This window comes from Psittacula echo (assembly GCF_963264785.1).
Source record: "Psittacula echo genome assembly, chromosome: 7".
Classification (NCBI taxonomy): Eukaryota; Metazoa; Chordata; class Aves; order Psittaciformes; family Psittacidae; genus Psittacula; species Psittacula echo.
Window position 1 is genome coordinate 58,824,624 of NC_137740.1, and position 19,940 is coordinate 58,844,563.

Here is a 19,940-nt window from a genome sequence, read left to right on the forward strand (position 1 = left end):
GTCATTGGACTTGTGTTTAAGTACTATATGCACAGAGAGCAGTCTCCTGGGTCAAGGCTGCTAGCATTACATGTAAAAAATCACCCCCAACCACCCAACAGAATCAAGGAATTTATTGATTTCGCTCAAAAGCACAGATTGAGAGAAAGAAAAGGTTAATTTAAAGCATGACATGCTATGAGTGAGTGCTGTGAGTATTAATAAGTGGCTGAGGGATGCTTTTGCTGGCAGCTGCATATTCACTGAACCGTCTTGACACCAGCTTTAGCAAAAAGCAGTTAGTGCTCGTGGTTGGGCACATGGTAGCCAAGGTGACTCCCAAAAGGGAGCTGGGAAAAGAAGGCTCTGGCCATTTCATCGATCCTGTTGTAGGCTCCCAGGTTCCGGAAGTACTCCACGTAGGACCAGAAATCACTGGATGAGAAGGGCCAGTACAGCAAGGCTACAGATTCCTGGTAGGGATCTTAGAGAATAATAAAAACACTGCAGATTAGTGTAATACAAAGCATTTTTGTTGAAAGGTTGGGGGCTTGGAGCCAACATGATTTGGGCCTGTGGGTTCCCTCGGGGCTTCTAGGTTCCTTGTGAGCTCCTCTGGCAGGAGAGAGGAAGGCAGAGCCATTAACCTGCTCTCTGCTCTGGTTGCACTGGGAAGGTCAGAGTGGGAGAAGATGGAGAGCAGGGATAAAGGGGCACCATCGGCATTTGGGGCAATTGAAGACTTGATGAAGGTACTTGAATTTCTAGAAGGCTGCTGGTTATTAAAAAGCAAGGAGCAATTGCAACTAAAAGCCATTTTTCCTCATTCCATGCCATTTTCTCTGCCCAACATAAAAGTATATCACATACACTGTGCCCCTGCAGGCACCTGCTCTGCCTGCAAGTTCCTAGAGCCATGGGAAAGGGCAATGCAGTTGCTCCTCTGCCATCCTGGCACAAAGGCAGCTTGGCTGAGTACAGTACAAGCTGGGGGTGAAGGATCCTCCATGAGATCCCAGGAACTAGGTCCATGCTGGCCTGACATTGCAGAGTTGAGCCTCTTCTCAGCAGCCCGTACAAAATGGGCTAAGGAAATGGAGAGGAAAGGCATTGCCACTGGGAAGAGAGCTGCTGCCTTTGTGTCTGTTTCAGGAAATGGGAAATACTCATTGAAACAATATTTCAAATGCAGCAGGAAAATAAAATCCTTTCTGAAAATGCAGGAGCTAACCGCTCTTCAGCCCAAATCTGGACAAACACAGAGGCATATGTAAAATGCAAACACTAGCTGAGACCACATAGCTACTGACATCTTTGTGCAGCAAAGCTAAACCCAGTATTCTGATTTGATTTAGAGCCCATTTAAATAAACAGGAGGCATTCCACTCACCAGCCTCAGCTTGGAACTAGGGTCTTTAGTGGGAATTAAGAGCCTTCAGCAATCTTATTGTCAGATCTCAATTTTATAGAGTGAAGTTTGCAGCATACAGGCACAGATGGCATATAACAGATCAAATGAACCAGCCAAATACTGTCTGCAGAGGAGAATTCACTGTTTATACCAGCTGACCTTAGATTCACTTTGCAGTCAGCTGCTTGGCCCAGTGTGAAAGAAAGCCATAATTGTTGGTAATGAGAGCAACAGGATGCTGCCTGAACAAGGTTTTATTTTTAGATTGACACAAACTCTCCTTCCTGAGAGGTTGCTGCAGAAATATTTGCTGTGCACAAATGTAATAGCACTGTTAAACTTGTGAGAACATAGATGATGCATTCAGAAGGTTCATAGGGAGATATAATACAGCATACGGCACAATGTTTTGAATTCAAAGTAATCACATTAGCCCTTATTCCATATGCGTGTATTTCTACTTTCCATATCTGTTATCATATTCTCTCTGCAAGTTTGTATCTGTGCTCTCGGGATGCTGCTGGCTATCCTGCTAGTAACTGAGATGAACACCAGCAATAGCAATACCTGGTTATTACAGATACTTCTATGTAACTCCTTTATCATAAAGAATTCTGTCTAAAAACACCAGAGAGAGGTGAACTGCCATAATTATCAGAAAGCCAGTGGAAACATCATTAGGATGCTGAGCATTTTTGTAATCCAAGGCAAACAGTAATCCAATGGACTAATCACACATAGTGACACGAACCACAGGGCAGCTGTGCTAAGGGATTTACTCCAACATTTCTTTAATTGGATTTGTGGCAATTTCTAGATCTTAAGCTTTTTGTGGTAGAAGTCAGTATTTCTTGCCCATGAACAGACACACATGCAGTACTACTGTTCAGGATAAACTAAAATCTCAGATGTCTACTATGTTTATACGTCTGGTGCTTCCCAGTTGTGATTTTGTACAACAGAATTAGTGAGCTGACCGTAACCCCTGTTTGGTTTAAGACTGCAAGTATATTAGGTCTAATATTAGGCATTAATACTTCAGTTTTTTCATAAGTTTTAAAGACGTTTCTAAGAATTCACTCTTCTTTCTCCACCAGAACTAGATGGAAACCCTCCCACAGCCTACTGAGGTTAGTAAAGTTCCTGCCAAAATTGCTGCTGGGGATCAGAGCTTGGAGTTACAAATGACTCTCGTAATTGTTAGTGATACAAAGGAAGGAATAACACATTAAGAATTACCATCTCCATTCTGGATTGATCGGGCATCTGTAAATAAAGAGGAGACCATTAGTACCAGCTCCTGCGCAGAAGGACTTGCTGTAAATAAAAGCTTTGCTGCATAGCCAGAAGCTCACAAGTTCTCCAACACACACGCAGGACCCTCTGTATAACCAAACTTCTTTTGTTTCCTCAACAGCTGAATAATGAACTCCCCATTTGCAGTCACCCAGTGCTACAAACCAAATACTCTTAAGTAACAGCCACAGCAGTTGAGATTTATACAGGAGCTGTATCTGATACTAAACAGAAGATTCTGTATTAGTAGCAATATTTCTGTCTACTTGAACAAGTTAATGAGAATGAATTCAGCAGTAATCTTACCTGTGAGCATGTTCCTCAGCATACAGAAGAGAAATAAGCCCATAAATGTCATCTTCTCTGCAAGATATTGCTTGCGTTTCTGAAAAATAATCTGAACACCTGAGGATTGCTACAAGAGATGAAGAATTATGCAAAGTCTATTATTTCTTCTTTAATTAGAAGAATATGTTCCAAAATAAATCCTAAGTATTAATTAAGGCATAACAAGATCCAATTACATTTCCTTGCTGTTTCTGAACTGCAACGCAGAGTATTAAAAGAACCACAGTCCTGAAGCGTGTACTGGTATTTTATTATTAGGTGGCATAAATCCAAAAGGCTCCTTTGAACTGACATGAAATTAAGTGTCTTTGGAAATGTTTTATTTTGTGATTAATTTAGTTTCACTCTAGAAGTTACCTCTCTTTCCCTCTTCCTTCTTCTTGCAATAGTGACTGACTGTAGCTCCAAGTCAGCTACAAACTCCAAAAGGATTTCAATTGCTGTAAAATAGCAGCACTGTTTAAAGGAGGGTGGGGGGAAAGGAGAGAAACGTCATCGAATTGCTACACCAATCTGATGCTGTCTTCTTCAGGTAGAGGGATTTTAACTGCTCACATTTGCATGATATTTCAGCACTGACCATGGGAGAGACACTGGACAGTTTCTGAGAGGAAATCAGAATCAACTTTAACAATAATACTTTTGTGTTTTGAAGACAGAGGGAGAACATGCAGGAGCAATTTCAGTGATTATTGCCTTTGCTGACCTCCTGCTTGTTATTTCTTTATGCCCCTCTAGAAAAATAGATTTGAAGCAATGTTATTTGAGCAAATTGCTAAGAGGTTATTGAGTTCCCTCTCCAGCTGAGTCACAAAACCCGCACACACTTGACACTGATTTATGTTTTTACTTGGGATCCTTAAAACATAGATCTTCAAATGTACATAGGCACCAAGTGCCCGCTGAAATCAATTGGCTTACATCAAGCGAAGCAGTAGGTCCCCAGTAACCACAGCCATGCTGGTGGTGCAGGCACTGCAGCCTTCAAAGAGGGAGCATTGAAATGCATTTTCACATTATACTGATTTCCTGGAAGGATTTCTCTCCCAGTGCCAAGGAGGTGCTTTGGGTTCAGATCTGTGCAGGTTGCTGAATGTATCCCGCACTCTGAGAGACCTGGAGGGGAGACACTGGAGAACATTCAGTTGCTGTGTACATCTTGGTTGGTTTTCTTTTAGCACAAACCTCCTGATTGCAGCAGGTGTGGTCAAGGACTAAGGTGCAGCACAAGGTGCTCTGAAGCTCATGGGGAGATGAGGGATTTCCATGCTCCTAGAAGATGCGGCCTTCAGCTTCTGTTGCCAAACCTGGGAACTGTTTCCAGATGGCTCCTCTCCGGAAATGAAGTGCCAGCTCAAAAGCTCACTGCTCACATTCCTGCTGCCATGATCTGATCATACGGTTGCTGATCTGATCTGCTGTCTCTCAGCTGGAAGTCTTCAGCTGCCTTTACAGTCTACAGAATCATTTATCCATCTTAATTCTAGACACCTTCATTTCCCAACTGTGTCCTGACACTGGTGCCTGTGCTCTACCACATCCACCCGTCTGCCACAGAAGTATCACACAGGGCAGGTCTGCATAGTCGTGCAAGGTTCTGGAGCAGAGAGACCCAGGTGAATGGCCTTGCAGGAGGCCCCAGCTTTGCTGGAGTTTATTCCTATCTACATGCTGAGTTAGATAGCCCTGCCAAGAATTAATTAAAGATGTTCTGAGCAAGGGATAAAAAGGGTGCTTTGTAGCACACCAAGCTGTGCCAACTCTTGTGGAGGCTGAAAAGAAAAATATTATGAGAGCAGAGCCTATTCAGTCTTTGTTCAGATCCAGGTTGGACGGGGCTTGGAGCAACCTTCTCTAATGGAAGGTGTCCCTGCCCGTGGCAGGGGTTGGAACTGGATGAGCTTTAAGGTCTCTTCCAACCCAAACTGTTTTATGATTCTATGAAAGTTTTTAATCCTCCTGCTTAATATTTCCTAGGCATGCAGGAGGGGTCCATACATCAGCCACCTCTGCCCCACTCGTCTGAGTTACAGCACCTGCTGGTGGGAGAAGGCACTTTCATTGCTTGGTGAAGCTCTGTGGTGCAGCCATGCACTCAGGTCCATCCTCCAGCACTGCCTGCAAAGCCAAACAGCACTTCCCCTTTCACTGCCTAATCTGTATATCCTGTTCAAATAAACTATGGGAAGCACTGCCATATGCTATCACACACACAAGTTGTTAGCTGTAGCTGAATAACTAGCAGAAAACTACTTTTCTGCACATCCATCAGTAGCTTTTGGTTTCGACAGTAGGCAAGGGAAGTACAATTCTAAGTGGGAGGTGAGGTAACACATTTTGAATCATGGTGAAGAAGATTAGTAATGTTCTTGACAGAGCCGCATCCTGTGTCTCTTCCCTCTAGGAATTAACAGTGCTGTAGGAGGGTGATAGTCACAGAAGTTATCAGATTCAGGGGCACTCAGGTCACAGCGTGTTCTACCGCAACACTGGATGATTTTAGGAGGATTCCTGTAACTATTGAGGCTCACACTGACATATACCTTTACACCTACCTGCTTTATGGTTTCTTATTCTGTATTTTGAAGCTTGGAGTTGCCACTTTCCAGATCTAGGAGGATCACAGATCTGCCTTTGTGTGACTGTCTTTTAACTACTACAGGCTTTTCATGTAACTCATATCAAAGTCTTCTCTTTGAAAGTGCACAGATTGGATGGAAATATATTCTGTGTTCCTATGCTAAAGCAGGTCTAGGAAATTACAGAAAAAGGGTAAGAACTAGCACTTGAAACAGTTTCATCAGGAGATACAGCCAAGAGATACAGTTGTTTTAAATGCTAATTTTAATCCTTTTTCTATCGAGGCTTCTGTTGCTGTACGTGACTACTTCCTAACTAGGTCTCTCTGTTTCAAACACAACATTGGACTAGAAGAGAACTGATGAGTTCTTATCAGTTGCTCAACGGCCCATGCATGGTGGGTTCAGTGTGCCAAACAGAACACTGCATCTTCTGGGGCCAACCAGAAAGCACACTATGCACTAACTTGGCAGCGTTTGTATTATGCTGCAAGCATGCTCATGCTATCTCCTCCTTTCTTTTTGCTCTAGGACCCTTTTCCTTTTTTCAGAGGGCAATTGAAGTAACAGCAGTGGATGCCCAGCACAATCACTTGTATGGATAAGTTAGCAGAGCTCTCCAGTAGTAGTTGCTGCCCTGTAGGCTTCTTCACTACTGAGCAGTAATTGGAGATGCCATGGTGCCCACAAATGCAAATCTGGCACAGCAGCAACCACATTTCAGTAGCTACTATAGCAGTAAACAGAGCAGCTGTGAAAGAGTCCAGTGTTTTAATTTCTACTCATTTTGGAAAGAAACTCAATGTTTTTAGGCTCAGAGTTTGAAACACTTATTTTTTCTGGCAGCAGGTTCTTCAGGAACCTCATTCTAAAGTTTGCATGAAGTTTTTAGATAAGCCCATTGACTCATCAAACCTTTGCTACATTATAGAAGGGGTTGATGGTAATGAGCTTATCCCACCCACCTGTCTCAGGAGGATCCGATGAATGCACACTTTTAATAGATGGCTTTCAAAGCCAGAAAATCCCACATACATCAGTCAGAGACAGAAATCAATTGGAGCACAGAGGACAGTCCCTTAGGAATAGGGGAATGCAGTTTGGGCAGTGCAGTTGTTCGTGTGACTTGCTCCCTGATGGGGAACAGCCCTGGAGCTGTCAGCCCCACAAGCCTGCCTTCACGTGGGCCCATTGCTAATGGGGTGCTTTGCACAGAGCCAGACCCTGTGGAGCAATTCAGCTCTCCTTCTTGATTAACTAGAAACAAAGATAAAGGGATATGAAAAAGCAACTCTACTGGTGCCTTTGTTTTCTCAATAGCTACATTAGACTGGTATTGCACATGAAAAAAATCCTATAATCCTCCAGGCACTGAGAAAACCCCTAGACATTGTTTTAAAGAAACAGAATATTTCCTATTTAATCAACAGGCAAAAGCATGTTCATGCAGAGCTCTATAAGAACTTACTAAAAAGCTACGTGGTATTTACGGCTGCATCTGAAGTGCTCTGCCCTTGGGTTGAGTAGTCAGAGTGTCCCCTGTAGGGCTGCAACACCTCTGCACATCAGAGAGAAAAAAACCAGCAGTGACATAGATGGACCATCCCTGAGAAACACAAATATTTGATTATTTCCTCCAGCAATTGGGCCCAAATAATACAGATCAAAAAGAGATTCCTGTGACTGGAGTATGCGGTGCTCAGACGGGTGCGAATTGCCCTAGATCTTTCAGACATTCACAGCTTCATTTTTCTTTCCTTTGAGATCTGCTTCTCTTTTTGTGAATACAAAAGCTCTAAAAATCTTCTGATGATGCTGGGTTAGGCAGGATAGTAAAGCCAAGGGCAGAGGAGGAATCATGGGAGGACCTCACAGTACTAAGCAGCTGAATAACAAAATGGCCAATAAAAATAAATATCAAGTGAGGTACCTGGGTAAATATCCCCAACTTTTAAGGCCCGTGGTATCTGACCATTTCCACTCAGAAAATAGATTTGGAGCTACAATAGATAGTTCTTGTAAAATACTGTTCAAAGCTCAGTCACAGACAAAAAGGAAAATTCAATAGTATGAGAGGAAAAAACCCACAAGGCATCATTATGCCATCATGAATACAGTTGCTTCCCTTTTGAGTACAGCATGCATTTTTTGTTTCATCATCACAGAAGGACAGGATAGAAGAAGTAAAGATACAAAGCGGATGAGAGGGGCTCTCAGTCAAGGAGCAGCTAAAGCAGGCTAGGATTCTTCCAGCCAGTAAAGGGATGAGCAATAGCTTGTTCCAAACAAAGTGTTGTGGGGTTTGGTAGAGTTAAGCTGTGGCATGTCTTGTCATTAATGCATTACCAACTACAGAGCATCCTGGCTGAGGGTGTCTGAGACTGGCCTGGGAGCAGAGCATGATCAAGAGCGCCACACTTTGCTCTGTGTCTTATTCTCCTGAGCCATCCCCTGCTGCTGGGCCAGGTGAGATTGCAGGCTGACTCTGTGGTTCTTGCAGTTTGTTTTACCGAAATATTGCACATTCCCAGTTCTCGTGAACACACATTTTTCCTGCCAGCTGCTGGCTTGTTCATCCTGATTATAGTAGCCCCTGAAAGCAATGAAGAGAGACACAGCAGATGGGTATGGATAGCTACAAAACAATTAACTGCAGTGCAGTTAGAGGTAGCCAAGTTAAAATGAACCACTTTGACACGTATTGGAGCTAACTGCCAAGGTGAAGGACAGTTACAAGCCATAAAGTTAAGGAGTAGCCCCTACACTTCAATAAATCAGACTTGAGAGCAAACAAGAAAGTATTTGTCCACATTTATTTCAACTTACTTATAACCTTTCTTCAGATAGAGGTCAATTTGTAGATGCAAATGAGTTTCTAGATGTTCACAGATAGCAGGCAGTGCTGTACGCAGCAGCAGGTAGTGAAACCACAACAAGGGAGCAGTTTCACTAAGACTAGTGTATCTAGGCTGCCAAGGTGGGGCAGAATTTGCTAATGGTTTCAAACTGTTCCTGCAATAGGCAAAATGGAATATTAGATCCAACAAGTCCACTTGGTTGCCTGCATCTTATTTCCTCAGGAGACAACAGACATTGCCAGCCTTAGCACCACAGAAGGTACATTGCAGTGAGGAGTGTTTGCTTCCGAGCAGTTCTGCTGCAGGGACAATGAGAGGCATCCGCACCCAGATTCTGGCAGCAGAGCCTCCAGGACTTAACTTCTTCTTTCCTGAACCCACATTAGGCCTGTATTTGTTTCCGAGACACCTTTTCTCAACAAATTGATGTGTTCTTTGCTTTAGCCATGCTCAGCTTATTCAGCACATCTGTAGATGACTGTGAGCTCAGCAGGGAAACTGACACACTGATCGCTAAGCCCTTTCACAGCTCTCAAGAGAGGGTATGTTTTTCCCATTGCCATTATGGTTACATGCATCGTAGCAATAATCTCCACCACTTTGAAATATACTCACAATAAATTGCTTTTCAGATTGAGTGAATGCCCCAGCTACACTTGATATCTTCAGCCATCAGCAGCTGTTTATTGCTCTCATTTCAAAGAAGTTTCCTTAAATATAGATACATTAAATATTTTGTTACTAAACAATGTTAAGATTTTAGTAGGGCAAAAAGGAGCTTCTTTACAGCCAGGGTCTTGTCTTCCCTTTGATTCATGCTCCCGGGGTTCTTCAATATCACCAGAGTTATACCTACCCACAAATGGCTTTGCCCTATGGACAACAAAAAATTGATTAAACAAGATTAAGAGATAGGGCTTGATCACAAAAAATCCATCAAGAACAGCTGAGCAAGTCGCTGGTATATTTGGTACCAGCAATCAAGGAGACTGTATTAGGGACTGTATCATTGAAGCAGACTGCCAGACACGTATGAAGGAAGCAAGTGCCACACAGTGCCCTGGCTACCCAGAAGAAAGGCATTAGGCCATGGAGACCATCCAGCTATCAAGAGATGGTTTCAGCTGCAAAGGGGGATGTGTACATTTGAAAGAGACTTCTACCAAGGAGGCAGGTTCTATCAAGTTCTATCTATTGATCTGGATTATATGACTGAAAAGTACAGTCACCCTGTGTGCTCACAGCCGGAGATGCTGCTCAGTACAGCAAGCATCCACATCTTACCTCCCCTCAATCTTTAGCATTTGGCAAAACAAGATCTTTAAAGGTTTGAGAAGGACATTAATGCACTGGGGAGGAGCTGCCCGCCAGCATAGGAAGAGCTGCACCAAGGAGGACAGTGCCCCTCGTGCTGTTCCAGGACAAGGCTCAGACATTTGTGTTCTTCTTGGTCTCACAAGAGAGGGAACAAAGTCTTCAGTAAAGGCTGCAAGTAGGATCAGGACATTACCACTGCTTTGAACAGTCACCCTGCCTGGTCAGTGGGAGGAAAAACCTCAAGACCTGAAAGAGTCCCAGCTTGGCTCAGCTGCATGTAACTTTGTCTTGGGTACCACAAATACCACGCTGCCATTGCTGCCATAGGAGATCTATGCTCTAACTCACCTGCAAATGACATTATAGCTGGAGACTTGTACTCTGCTAGGCTTTGAGGAATAAACCTGAAGGGAACAGAGAAAGAGTCACAAGTGTGGCTACAGAGCTGTGGCCATCATTTCTCTTTGCAAGCGCTTAACTCACCATAGCCCATCTATGCCAGCCCCATGGAAAGGATAACACATGGCTCTGTATCCGTAGCTGAGGAGCAGAGAGGATTTGTGAACACTCTTATCTCCTGCATCATATGTTCCCTCAAGGTTAGCAAAGCAGCCAGGGAGTTTCACATGCCTGTCAGGAAAGGATGATTTTATCAATCTTACAAAGGTTTGCTGTTTTAAAGACTGAAAGGATGGGGGCAATCAGTCACCATCCCAAAGTGAGACAGCAGTTATCTTCTGTCCCACTTTTTCCAGGTAACAGTCATTAGTGCTAATATTGTGGTTGGAGCAGGAAGAACAAACCATGCATAGCTCTAGGAGCTTATAAATTGTAGCAACAGAAGTAGGTAGCGCCTTATACATTGGAGGCAGAGCTTAGTTTTATAACTTCCCTATTTTAAGGCATTATTTACTCTGACCAGGCATTTAGCCTTCTAAGTTAGCAACTATACCAAGCTGTACAACCTACTTGGCGGGGAGGAGTTCTCAGAGGTTTTAAGTTCTGGTTTGGAGTGATGTGTTGTCCTGGGTTCAGCAGTGGCAGTCAGTTTTTCTCCTTCTTAGTAGCTGTTGCAGCACTGTGTTTTTGACTTTCAGCCTGGGAACAGAGCTGATAACACCGATGTTTAGACTGACCAAGGACTTTGTGAGTCTCATGCTCTGCCAGGGAGGAGGGGAAGCTGGGAGGAAGCAGGGACAGGACACCTGACCCAAACTAGCCAAAGAGGTATTCCATACCACAGCACGTCATGCCCAGGAGGTAGAACTGAGAGTGCCCGGAAGGGCTGGATCACTGCGGGGTGGGGGCGAGGTACCGGTTGGTGAGCGGTTGTATTCTCTTCCTTGTTATTTCCTTTATCATTATTATTATTGGTGGTAGCAGTAGTGATTTGTGTTATACCTTAGTTACTGGACTGTTTTTATCTCAACCCGTGGGAGTTGCATTCTTTTGATTCTCCTCCCCGTCCCTCCAGAAGCGGAGGGAAGAAAGGTGGGGGGGGAAGTGGACTTCGTGGTTCTGATTTACGGCCTGGGCTTAAACCACGACAGTTCTTTTTGGCGCCCAATGTGGGGCTCGAAGGGTTGAGATAACAACAGATCTGACCAAGGCACAATGCTGATTTATGGGCTCTCAAAGTTGTTCTTTTTGATATCACAGTTTCTGTATGTCGTTGCTTACTTAGAGCCGGTATTTGCTGTGTTAGTGTTTATCAAGTGTGGGCCTTGGGCTAAGGTTCTTGTTTCACTGTACTTTATGGTAATGGCTTGTAACACGGGGGGGCTCCTGCACCAGGGCAGGATAGACGTGGCCGTGGACTTGTACCTGGCCGTCCCGCTGCTCTTCACTGTCCTGGCCCTCGTCCTCGCCTCTGTCTTTGTGAGGCTGCGGGGAGCTGAGGGGGAGCGGCCCCGGGAGCCAGCGGTGGCCGAAGCGGCCCGGGAGAGCGGCCCCGGGGACCAAGCGGCGGCGGGAGCGGGGCCGGAGGCCAGCAGGGAGCGGCTGCCGGTGGAGGAAGTCGGGGCAGATGAGGAGGGAAGGGAGGCGGCTGCCGAGCAGCGGGAGAAGGCGGCGGAGGAGCCGAGCCCCACGGCCGAACCCAGCCCCGCGGCGGCCAAGAGCATCCCCCAGCAGCAGCCTGCCGAGCCCCGTGAGCCTGAGCCGCAGGAGGATGCAGGAGACCACGCAGCACTTTCCAGCAAGGCAGAGGAGGAAGATCTGGACTCAGAAGAAGGGAAGCTGGTGGTGAGAGAGCCAGCAAGCACAGCAGCATCATTTGAGAGTTCTGAAGGTTTTGAATGGCCTTTGGGTACCCTTGGGACCTGCCTGCTGATTGTGATGGGGATCACCATGTTGGCACACACACAGAGTGTGTTTTACCCATGGCCATTTTGTCTGATCCCGAGAGTTAAGCAGAGTCAGGTTTGGGTCTTGTCTGGGTTTAGACGACGATATAGGGAGACCAAGAGGTTTTCCCCAAGGCTGGACAGTCATAAAGGGCAGGGTGTGTGGGACAGTATGGGCGAGTATCTAATCCACTGGGCCCCTCCAGTGCTTTGGAAGCGTCGGAGATGGAAGGCAGCTGTGTGGAGTCCCCGACGACAAGTTGCAGAGACTGCTGAAGGGGAGGGTGAATTATTTTGAGCCTGATGGGCCCATGACACTTCAGGCCATCAGGGCAGAGATGCAACATAGAGATGGACTCATGATCGAGGGGTGGACTTTGCAATGGGCCTCTCCTGCTCTGAAAGACTGTTACAAGAGATGGAGCCCACCATCATGGACCGAATGGACTCAGCAGCTTTATAGGGATTGGTCCATGCATTAAGATAACAGTGCACTGAGATGAGAGTGAGGGTATATTGAAAATGTGGGATCTGAGCATGACGTGAATGGTATGGAATAAGGGGTGGATACTGTCCTGGGTTCAGCAGTAGCAGTCATTTTTCCTCCTTCTTAGTAGCTGTTGCAGCACTGTGTTTTTGACTTTCAGCCTGGGAACAGAGCTGATAACACCGATGTTTAAACTGACCAAGGACTTTGTGAGTCTCATGCTCTGCCAGGGAGGAGGGGAAGCTGGGAGGAAGCAGGGACAGGACACCTGACCCAAACTAGCCAAAGAGGTATTCCATACCACAGCACGTCATGCCCAGGATGCAGAACTGAGAGTTCCCGGAAGGGCGAGATCACTGCGGGGTGGGGGTGAGGTACCGGTTGGTGAGCGGTTGTATTCTCTTGCCTTGTTATTTCCTTTATCATTATTATTATTGGTGGTAGCAGCAGTGATTTGTGTTATACCTTAGTTATTAAACTGTTCTTATCTCAACCCATGGGAGTTGCATTCTTTTGATTCTCCTCCCCGTCCCTCCAGAAGCGGAGGGAAGAAAGGTGGGGGGGAAGTGGACTTCGTGGTTCTGATTTACGGCCTGGACTTAAACCACGACATGTGTTTTAAGTTCTGGTTTGGAGTGATGTGCTAAACTCCAGTGAAGCTGAACAAAACTGAGCCTCGTACAAAAGCTGACCGAATTGCATGAATTATTCTTTAAAACAGCTTTGTTGGCCTCAACACTGAAATTCCTCGATGCTTGCAGGTAAAAACATGGAAAGCCATTCTTGTCCACAGCATTTACTGCTGTATAGTTCATGCGATGATCATGTCCTGCATCCCATGTTTGAGCCATTACTTTGCAGTCTGTTTGTAACTGAACATGACTGACTGACAGTCCAGACTATTACAGGACTTAGTATTCAGTTTAATGCCACTTTTTGCCAGTACTGACTGAAGGTAAGCCACATGCATCTGCAAGGCAGCTTTAGCAGAGCCCTGATACAGAAGTTAATGCAGATCGTGTCTCTCTGCATAAACGAAACGAAGTAGGAAGCGCTGCAGTCGCTAGGCCTGTTTTATGCCAAAGCCCAGCCCAGCTCGTGGCTCCGGCTCCCTCTGCTGTCCACAGCCCGGGGATACCTGCCTTGGATTTGCTCACTCTTGCAGGTGCTCCTCTTGGATTTGGCATTTTGGTAGTCACTCATTTCAGTTTTTTCCTGACTCTACTCAAATTAAGCTACATCAGGAAATCAACAGAGAGCAGGACCAGGATCATAGAATCACAGAATGGTTTGGAAGGGATGTTAAAGCTCATCCAGTTCCAATCTCCTGCCACAAGGTTGCTCCAAGCCCCATCCAACCTGGCCTTGAACACTGCCAGGGATGGGGCAGCCACAGCTTCTCTGGGCACCCTGTGCCAGCACCTCAGCACCCTCACAGGGAAGAGCTTCTGCCTAATGTCTCATCTCAATCTCCTCTCTGTCAGGGTAAAGGCATTTCCCTTTGTCCTGTCGCTACAGGCCCTTGTCAAAAGCCCCTCTGCAGATTTCTTGTAGCCCCTTTAGACACTGGAGCTGCTCTAAGGTCTCCCTGGAGTCTTCTCCAGGCTGAACGAGCTCAGCTCTCTCAGCCTGGCTTCAGAGCAGAGCTGAGGAAGTGTGGTCTGAATGATCAGGTGGTGAGGTGGACTGCAAACTGGCTGAAGGACAGAAGCCAGAGAGTTGTAGTCTATGGGGCGGAGTCCAGTTGGAGGCCTGTATCTAGTGGGGTGCCTCAAGGGTCAGTATTGGGACCAGTATTATTTAATATATTCATCAACGATTTAGATGAGGGAATTGAGTGTACTGTCAGCAAGTTTGCTGATGACACTAAGCTGGGAGGAGTGGCTGACACGCCAGAAGGGTGTGCTGCCATCCAGCGAGACCTGGACAGGCTGGAGAGTTGGGCTGGGAATAACTTGATGAAATATAACAAGGGAAAGTGTAGAGTCCTGCATCTGGGCAGGAACAACCCCAGGTTCCAGTATAGGTTGGGGATTAACCTATTAGCAGTGTAGGGGAGAGGGACCTGGGGGTCCTAGTGGACGGCAGGATGACCATGAGCCAACACTGTGCCCTTGTGGCCAAGAAGGCCAATGGCATCCTGGGGTGTATTAGAAGGGGGGTGGTCAGTAGGTCGAGAGAGGTCCTCCTTCCCCTCTACTCTGCCCTGGTGAGACTGCATCTGGAATATTGTGTCCAGTTCTGGGCCCCTCAGTTCAAGAAGGACAGGGACCTGCTGGAGAGAGTCCAGCGCAGGGCAACGAAGATGATTAAGGGAGTGGAGCATCTCCCTTATGAGGAAAGGCTGAGGGAGCTGGGTCTCTATAGTTTGGAGAAGAGGAGACTGAGGGGTGACCTTATTAGTGTATATAAATATATAAAGGGGGAGTGTCACGAGGATGGAGCCAGGCTCTTCTCAGTGGCAAACAATGATAGGACAAGGGGTAATGGGTATAAACTGGAACACAAGAGGTTCCACTTAAACTTGAGAAGAAACTTCTTCTCAGTGAGGGTGACGGAACACTGGAACAGGCTGCCCAGGGGGGTTGTGGAGTCTCCTTCTCTGGAGACATTCAAAACCCGCCTGGACACATTCCTGTGTAACCTTATCTAGGTGTTCCTGCTCCGACAGGGGGATTGGACTAGATGATCTTTTGAGGTCCCTTCCAATCTCTAACATACTGTGATACTGTGTGCTCCAGCCTTCAAAGCATCTCTGTGGCCTCCTTCCATCAGATTCACATCCCTCTTTTGTTATTGCCCCAGAGCTGGACACAGGACTGTGGGGTGGGGGGTGTTTCACGAGAGTAGAGGGGTAGTCACAACAGTGAAAATCTGGTCTCAGAAGGGGGGAGATGTTACCTCAAGAGACTTTGTTTTATAGCATTGACATTGTTTGGTCAGAGAAGGGGAGTCCTCGAACATTCTTGGGCAGCGTGGGAATATTGGGTCAATGCTCCATTTAAAGCTGCAATTAAGTGATAAAGGCCAGTTCCTCTTTCTAGTCTATCTGGTACAGCTCAGTGTCACCATCACTGTTAAAATGCACAGTCATACTGTCAAGGACGGGCTGCGCTACAGATCCAAAGGTGAATTCAGGCAGTTCCTAAACTTGTTTCTCAAAAGGTATTTAAGAAGTACTTCAGCAAACTGCTTTTATTATTGAAGGAGATACCATAGTTTCTTCTAACCCAGAAAAAAATCAAGAGCACTTTACGTCATCTATGCAGACACCATTCACTTTTATGGCATCAAAGGGGAAAAGAAGCCACTATCACTTTGCCAGGCCTCTTACTTCCCCATACTTGTGCTCCTCTGGCTATTATAGGAAGGCGGTACTGAGCAGTAACTCATCCAGCCTGCTGTGAATGAGGGCCCCAAATACACAAGCAGGATCCACAACAGGAACAGTCATGGCTCTACCTGATCTGAAAACCAGCAGTCCTGTAACAGAGCTTAGAATAGGGCTTGTAGCCCTGGGCGGATCTTAAATAGGCTTCTGGGCCTATGGGCAGGGAGGGATGTGTGCTTTGGCCCCTGACAACATGTCTGTCTGTAGCAGGGAAGAGAAACGAAAGAGCAAGTGGGGGTACATCAAATCTATGGAGACTCACACAGTTTCATTTTAATTAAGGTTTACATGCAGCTCTGTATGCAAACATTTGCCTCTTTGATACAGCACGATCTCTTTTCTGAAGACTTCAAGATGCTCTAGAGATGAGGGCTCAGTCTATGAGGTGCTGCCTCCTTTGACCTTGCTGCAGAGGAGCACTTAGGCACATGTTTAACTTTGAACCTAGCGGCTTGCCGAAACTGGTGAGAGATGTACTTCAAGTGCTTTGCTGGGCTGGGGCCAGAGAGCACTGTGTGTTGTGAGGATGGGCTGTAATTAACTAAGGCTCACAATGCCCCTTTGAGGTACACATTGCTGTGAGAGCTGTTCCAAACATGTAAATGCCACCCCATGGGAAATTCTGTTAGTTCAATATTTTTTTGCAAAGGGGAAAGTGAATGCATGAATTCATGCATTCATAAAGCATGGGCTTTAAATCAGATAAAAGCCTTGTTTAAAGCTATGAAATAGAAATGATTTAAATGTGCTCCCCCTCCTTCCTGTTTCATATCGCCTTCTCTTTGTCCCTTAAGAAGAGATAATAGTGGGTTTTAGTGGGGTGTATGTAAAACCTGTGACAATCCTTAACTGTTTCGAAGCTGTGAGAGTAAACTAAACTTTTGTCAATGTAACTTTCCTTCCAGGCCCTATGTTTGTATCACAGGGCACTTAGAGGATGATTTATGGAAAATAAAGAGGAAAAAACACATCCCTGTCAATAGCAGGTGAGACCTTTCTGAAAGCACACAACTGTGTAAGGCAGGGAGCAAGGGGGATGTGCCCACGCTTACAGATGCAGAGGTGAGGCAGCAGACACGACTGGGAGGGAATGCAACCAGCATGGCTGGGAATCAGAGTTTTCCCATTGCAGTGTGTGCATAAATCCTCATTTCTGCTGGAAACACCACCACAACCCAGGCAGAAGTTGTGTGGGGTACTTAGCTCTAGATAACAGGGCAGGCAGCAGCTATTTCTGATAGCACTGCAGAGAAAGTAAGTTAAACACATTTTCACCTGACTTATTGATGAGGGATGGAATAAGTTAGATGTTTTAATAAAGTACATGCTTTAATGTCTACTGAATCATGGCTTCTGCCAGGATTTAAGCCAGAAATGACTGAAGTTTTTAGATTTCCACTGTCTTTCCCCTGTGTGATATCAGGTAACTTATCTGGATGATTGGTTTTAAGCCTTCCGACAACTCCATTCATTTCAGTTGGATGGCTCCTGCGTGCCAGCTCTTTGCAGTCAGCTGTGCCAATTTTCAGCTAAGGAGGCTGGTAAAGATGGCACTAAGAAGAGAAAAATATAATTCAAATGAGACCCAGGAGAGCCAGGCTCTATTTATAGCTCTGCCATGGCATTTCTGGGTAACAGGTTATTCGCGCTATTGCTTTAGGCATTAGATCTGCATCGGTGTAAGTGGTGCAAGGTGATGTGCACAGAAGAGCCAGGAGTTACTATTGATAATGCAAGGCAAGGACAGAGGCAGCAGGAACCAAGGGTGGATGGGATGACTAGTCCTCATTCTGACAGTTTGTGCTAGTCTGCAGCAACCACACAGGATTATTTTTAATGTATTTTTGTGTTGCTCTAGGTCAAGGGTTGATGAGAGGAGTTTCTCTAAAGTTCTGCAAGGGCAAGGGAAAGTAACCATGAACATGATAAAAGGCCAGAGAAGGACTAAGCCCCTTGCTGGCTTCAAACATAAATGTGTCCTTATAAAAATAAGGCCATTTCCTTGTAACTAGAGTGTGCAGGAAGTTTGTTTTTCTAAGCAGAAAATAGAACCTGTTCTTAATGAGGAACACTTGTCCACGGTCAAAGATCTTGTCAACAATGGTTATTCTTTTGAGCTCGTCTACGCTTGTGACATCCCAAAAGAATTATCTTCTAAGAACTATGATCAAAAAGTCTATAAACCCCAAACATGGAATTTACTGGACAAGATTCTAAGAGCAGGAAATTGGAAAAATGAAAGCACAGTTAAAAAGGAAACCTACCATAAATGCTGCTGAGCCATAGCAGGGAGAAATGGTGTATTGGTGCTGACATCAATTGGTTAGCGAAGGCTGGGAAAATCTTCACTACAGGAATACATATGCCTCTCATTATTTGGTTCAGCCATTGAAGAAGATTGAACACCCCAGTGATTGCCTGTGCTCTCCTGATGCTGATGTGACCAAATTCTGGAAATGGAAAGCCAGTCTGAATGGGCATCTAGTGCCAAAGGCAGAGAGGGACAGAGCTTCTGCACAGAGCTTCTACACAGCTTTAGGACTTCTCATCCTAAAAACCTCCATGCTAGAAGTTCAGAGAACTTCCAGGAACTTAAGGCAAACAAGGGGTGCAGGACAGAGACCATGCTCTGTTCTTTCATCTCTGCTTTGTTCATCCACTTGGGGAATTATGCAGCCCTTTTACCATGCCATCTAAGTAACCACACGTGCAGGACAGGGAACATTTGTAGCTTGTTGCCTACATTGTCTGCATCAGTGACATAAATCACAAGGCAGTTTCTAAGGTCTGTGATTTCAAGGGCCTTGGCTATAGAACAAAAAAAAAAGAATGCTGTCATCACACATGTGGGTGAAATTGGTAATGATCAGAGCATTTTTAGAACTGATTTATATATTTATTCTCAAGATTTAACATATTGCTATGCTATTCTCATCAAAACGCCTTTTCAGACCTTAACTTTGCATAAGATCTGAAGAATTGGGGTAATCTTTTGATGCCAAACAATTGGCCATGTGAAGATCTCAAGTTTGCTGCAGCACGGTGTAATCCATTGCATTTATTTTTGTTACTACCTCCTATTGCATTCTCCAGAATGACAGAAAGAAAGCCTGACCGTACTGCAGTCAGGAGATTTGCCATTAACTTTGCTGAGGCAGGATTTCATCATCTGTATGGGTCCATATGCTTAATTCCATATGTGTGCAACCTGGCTGATGCTCCAAGGTACACTTTCATCAACAGAAGCATCACCAGTGCCATCACTGTTTGCTGAAATAATTTAAATTAACTTCATAATGCATTTCAGATGCTCCTAGATGATCCTAGTTCAAAGTTGCAGCAACTTGATACGTATCAGCTACAAAAGTGACAGATAGCCCTATTTTACTTGAAGCTCTATGAAAAGTACAGTTTCTTGTGTATTACAATGAAGAAGCCTCATTATTATTTCAAAAGCTAGCTGGCCACGGGTTCAACACGGATAAACAAACATGGGAAAATCAATCTGACCACTTCTCAGAATCTTACACTGAGAAGCATTTGTGAATCTAAATATTAAGGGTGGGAAAACCTCAAAGTCTCTGACCCTTATTTCCAAGATCTGAGATCTCGCAGTATTTGGTTACACAGTGAGAAATTTGAAACTTTGAAAACTCCAAGTTAAACTTGGAGTCAGAAGTATATTTTTAATACACATCATTTTCCTGTTACAGAGTAGGGGAGAGACAAGCACAGATCAGGATAAAAAAGCACCTCTCTGTAACCAGGAGATCGTAAACCAAAATGCGGCTTTGCTTTTAAATACTACAAAGTGCGATATTAAAAGAGAGAATAGGCATTTCTATCTTTAGTCATCTGCTTGAATCCAGGATAGGGCTTACTACTGCCAGTGTGTTTATGCAGGACTTAGACTGATATCCCCGGTTTCA

The 19,940-nt window shown here is 45.1% G+C and overlaps 1 protein-coding gene across 1 annotated transcript; it reads right to left on the reverse strand.

The window, feature by feature from the left end:
- Positions 1 to 278: 278 nt before the first annotated feature.
- On the reverse strand, positions 279 to 3,044 carry OTOS (otospiralin; the record flags this gene model as incomplete). The annotated part of the gene is made up of 3 exons (XM_080623400.1): positions 279 to 463; positions 2,630 to 2,656; positions 2,993 to 3,044. 3 exons carry the CDS (start codon positions 3,042 to 3,044, stop codon positions 279 to 281), a joined length of 264 nt encoding a protein of 87 aa, XP_080479526.1.
- Positions 3,045 to 19,940: the final 16,896 nt, after the last annotated feature.